Source organism: Portunus trituberculatus, chromosome 15, assembly GCF_017591435.1.
Source record: "Portunus trituberculatus isolate SZX2019 chromosome 15, ASM1759143v1, whole genome shotgun sequence".
NCBI classification, from domain to species: domain Eukaryota; kingdom Metazoa; phylum Arthropoda; class Malacostraca; order Decapoda; family Portunidae; genus Portunus; species Portunus trituberculatus.
Genome location: NC_059269.1, coordinates 14,101,129 through 14,105,899, shown reverse-complemented (window position 1 = coordinate 14,105,899; position 4,771 = coordinate 14,101,129). Strand labels below are relative to the sequence as shown.

The 4,771-nt window shown below is 42.5% G+C and overlaps 1 protein-coding gene across 1 annotated transcript in view; it reads right to left on the bottom strand.

Moving 5' to 3' along the window:
* Positions 1–382: 382 nt before the first annotated feature.
* LOC123504183 (pantetheinase-like) overlaps positions 383–4,771 on the bottom strand; it is a 17,184-nt gene continuing 12,795 nt past the window's right edge. Inside the window, exons 4-8 of the mRNA XM_045254529.1 lie at positions 4,129–4,275; positions 3,253–3,458; positions 3,040–3,145; positions 2,005–2,116; positions 383–1,268 (exon numbers count right to left, since the gene is read on the bottom strand). Of these exons, the coding sequence (XP_045110464.1) occupies positions 403–1,268; positions 2,005–2,116; positions 3,040–3,145; positions 3,253–3,458; positions 4,129–4,275 (1,437 nt within the window). The 3' untranslated portion in view covers positions 383–402. The remainder of the gene's footprint in view (positions 1,269–2,004; positions 2,117–3,039; positions 3,146–3,252; positions 3,459–4,128; positions 4,276–4,771) is intronic.

Genomic DNA, 4,771 nt, shown 5'->3' with positions numbered 1-4,771 from the left:
CTATAAATGTGTATGTGTGTGTGTGTGTGTGTGTGTGTGTGTGTGTGTGTGTGTGTGTGTGTGTGTGTGTGTGTGGTGCTAGTATAGTTAGTTATGATAGTTTTAATCTATCAGACAGTAATTCATTTACTTCAACTCTTTAAGCCAAACTTGCAATGCTCTACACAAAAGAACAACTACTATACATTTCAGCGGTGGACAAACGGTATTTTTTGCAGATATCTCCTAAACGAATCGTTGGATGAGTATGCTATTTCAATACACTACCTTGAACATCCATTCGTAATTTATGGTTAACATACCACAGTGTTATATGTGTTATGTGAGGAGTTTATTGAGTGATATGTATAGTAAATCCTTTCCATGGTCACTAAAGAATATCTTCATGTTATATTCAGTTTATTATGCACTCTTGAAAAGATTCCACAATCGAATAACTAGAGAAGTTATCATTTCATACACAGAGGCAAAGAAGTCATCACTAGGAGGATCACGGTCATACCAGCGTGCAAAAAGGCCTCCTGACATGAAATTGTGGATTTCTTGCTCCATGGTAAATGTGAAAATGTTTCCATCGTGTGTGGCTGAATACAAACTGTTATCAACCAGAGTGAGGTTACGAGTTAAGGCGATTGGAAAAACGCGTTCTGCAACGAAATTTCCGAAAATTTTGTTGACCCAAAATGTGTCATGTGGTGGAAGACCATCATCAATGTGACTACAAGTGGTGACGTCAGTTGTTTTGCACCACACCACAGCACACACTTGGATGTACATGGCATAAGTATCGTGACCCTGTAACATTGGACCGCTGTAAGCCAGCAGGCTGTAATTCAGGCTAGAAGTGGACGTGTAGGTGAGGGAACAACAAATTTCGTCGTTGTGGCACAAATCCACCGTCTGAGGTTCGCCAGACTTGCTGGGTGCGAGGTTTGTGTTTGTGTAGCTACTGATGTCGTCATAATAAAGAAAATGTTTCCTGCGAGGCTGCTTGTCTGTGTGAGTAGCGTCGTGTGTTGCCAGGACAGGTCTCGTCTCTGTCTTCAGCAGGCCTCTTGGCTTTCGCACTCCATCGGTGGCAGCGATTGTCTCTACCTCGGACACAATCAACTGGTTGCCTGAATCAGGATTAAAGACATACGTGTGATCCAAGTCAGAGAATCCTCGGTAGATTCCTGAGCCAAGCTTGGCTCGCTCTGGCAGGTGATGACCGGCTACTAAGAGGTTGATGCCCAAAGATCTAGACCAGCCATTTTGTACCGATGGTGCTGAAGGAATAAACAAAGATTAATTGTACTTTTCTTCTATTTAATCTTATAGAAATTTCCTTGTACGATGTGTGTGTGTGTGTGTGTGTGTGTGTGTGTGTGTGTGTGTGTGTGTGTGCGCGCGCGCGCGTGTGGGCGTGTGTGTGTGCGCGCGTGTGCGTGTGTGCGCGCGTGTGCGTGTGTGCGCGTGTGCGTGTGTGCGCGCGTGTGCGTGTGTGTGCGCGTGTGCGTGCGCGTGTGTGATTTTCTTCTCTTCCTGTGTGCTGAAGAATAAACGATTAATTGTACGAAATTTCCTTGTACGATGTGTGTGTGTGTGTGTGTGTGTGTGTGTGTGTGTGTGTGTGTGTGTGTGTGTGTGTGTGCGCGCGCGCGCGCGTGTGGGCGTGTGTGTGTGTGCGCGTGTGCGCGCGTCTGCGCGTGTGCGTGCGCGTGTGTGATTTTCTTCTCTTCCTGTGAAACAGGAAGCAGCAGCTGTATTCAGAGCCTATCTGTATGTTTATTTGTATATTTTTCTTTGTCTGCTTTTCAATCAGTCAGCCAGCAAGCCACTCAGTAAGTCCATTTGTCTGTCTGGCCTTCTAACATCATCATAGTCATCAGCCTTTTATGTATGATTTCATTGATTTGCCGGTTGTCCGTTTATCCTTGCCCACTACACACACACACACACACACACACACACACACACACACACACACACAATCCTTTCATCTTGTCAAACATTCGTACTGACCCAGAAAGAAGGGCAGGATATCTATCCATGCTGTGCTCATGGCCACGTCCTTCACGCCGCGCTCCCCCACGTTCGCCAGCCCGGGATGCATGTACGCGATGTCAAAACAGATCTGACGGACAACCAATGACGTTTATGAAATTCTCAACAAAAATTACCTTCAGTGATGGAATAGAACATTATGAATCATTAACTCTTTGATAAATTGAGGTTTACCATAGCTTCGTTATAAAATAAACTACTATTTCTTGTATATTGTTCTGGATTAATTCCTCCAGTACTGGGATGCATTCTTACCTCGAGTTTAGTTTAGGTTTAGACGATTTTATTGACATTAGGAAAAGTCAATGGAGGTCACAAGATTAATAGCCATAGTCTTCACTATTTTAATCCCCAAATAGGTTTGCGAAGCTGTGTAAAATCTCTAAATAGTAAGCAGAGTAAACATGAAAACGTGCCATGGTAGTGAAGAGGTTAATTACAAAGAAGGAAGAATCTGTAATTTACACTACGATCCTCATAGTGACTTTCTTCTCTGCCATGATCTGTGGCCACTTCTTGATACACGTAAGTCCGCATTACATGAATCTTATTAGGGGACCTTTGGAAACTACTGAAGAATGACAATCTCTCTCTCTCTCTCTCTCTCTCTCTCTCTCTCTCTCTCTCTCTCTCTCTGCATGCAACACAGCATTCAAAGTCTTAATTTAAGCATGCGTGTCACCTGATGACAATGAGTATGATGAAGCACTTCTTGCCTTCAGTGATATTTTGTGTTGTTTGACTTTGAATTACAAGACAGCATTACAGGATGGGTGGGAGTTTTTTTTTTTTTTTTTTTTTTTTTTTGACCCGAGAGGTGGGCATCACTTCACGCCACCCTCTCATCACAAGTGCTAGTCGGTGGAACGGCAAACACACTGACACGGAAGGGTGGTGGGGAAAAGTCAGCAGTGAACTTTTACCTGGATGGAAGTGACCAAGTTGGCAAGACATGTAAAGCTTGGACAAGACAACGGTGACGGAAAACATTACCTGAAGGGAAAATATCACGCCAAAGTCTGTCTCAAATAGCGCGGTCTGGTCACTTTCTATTCCTGGTTTGAAAAAGGGCTCCAGGTACAAATTTTTCTTCCTGTACCTGTAAGGAAGATTAAATCCAAATGTATTAAGGTTTTGTTCCTCGTGATTTTGTTTATCTGAATGGCACAATCAAAGCAATAAAGATTTTTGTGCAGAGAAACTCACCTGGCGATCACTGTCCCATTCCTGTCAAAGACTACTTGTGTGTTGTAATAAATACGGCCGTCAGGGGGACACTCGTAGGCCGTGTCCAGGGGATTGGCGAAGGGATTGTCTGCTGCGGCTTCTGGACTGCAAGGACTGGCTTCTCCTAAGTCCACCACTATGTACATCTCGTTTGCTTGGGCGGCACAGCTCAGGATTCTTAAGGCCTGAGAGGAAGACACGTACGATAATTCTGTTATAACACACACACACACACACACACACACACACACACACACACACACACACACACGGCCCGGTAGCTCAGTGGTTAGAGCGCTGGCTTCACAAGCCAGATGACCAGGGTTCGATTCCCCGGCCGGGTGGAGATATTTGGGTGTGTCTCCTTTCACGTGTAGCCCCTGTTCACCTAGCAGTGAGTAGGTACGGGATGTAAATCGAGGAGTTGTGACCTTGTTGTCCCGGTGTGTGGTGTGTGCCTGGTCTCAGACCTATCCCAAGATCGGAAATAATGAGCTCTGAGCTCGTTCCGTAGGGTAACGTCTGGCTGTCTCGTCAGAGACTGCAGCAGATCAAACAGTGAATTACACACACACACACACACACACACACACACACACACGAACTAATTGTTTTCGATTCAGTCACTTTATCTTCCTCATCATTAAACTTCAATTTCGGTCAGATGTAGACAAGAATTTGGCATGGTTTAAGTGACTGAGTGTGCAAAACAAACATACAGCCATATCACAGCCATTCTTCACAGACATCTCCTTTATGGTATGCTGAGTGTTTAACCTAATCTAATTCAATAACTCAGTAACTTGAAATGAACAATAGCTGGCAACACATTAACACTGGGAATCTGATACAGACTTGACTATTTAACCCCTCTTCACTCAGGGTACAGGGCACGGCATGGAGCTCCGGGTCAGGCACGTACTGCGTCACGGGAAAGATGTTGTCCTCATCCATAAACAAACTTTGTATGGCGTACTCAGGAGTCACTAGGATATCCGCTCCCTGTGGATGTTAAGGTTTTCATAAATATATATATATATATATATATATATATATATATATATATATATATATATATATATATATATATATATATATACAAAAAATTACACAAAATTATAACTAGGAACTAACTAACTAGGATATCCGACCTCTGTGGATGTTAAGGTTTTCATAAATATACACAAAAAACATAACTAAGAACCAACTAACAAGATATATAATAATAAATGACGATATTTTTTTCTTTTTCCTGTTGATATCTATTAAATATACAAAAAAAAAACGTAACTAAGAATTAACTAACAAATAATAATAACTAACTTGAATATTTTTTTCTTTCCTGTTGATATCTATTAAGAATATATTCACGAAGTGCTTGCATATAGTGTTTACTGCCTTTTGACTAAACATCACTAAACCTTTTTACCCTATATCCTTACATCATTGGCTTCCTCCTCCCCTTCTCTCCTCCCCTTCTCATATAACAAAGCACAGC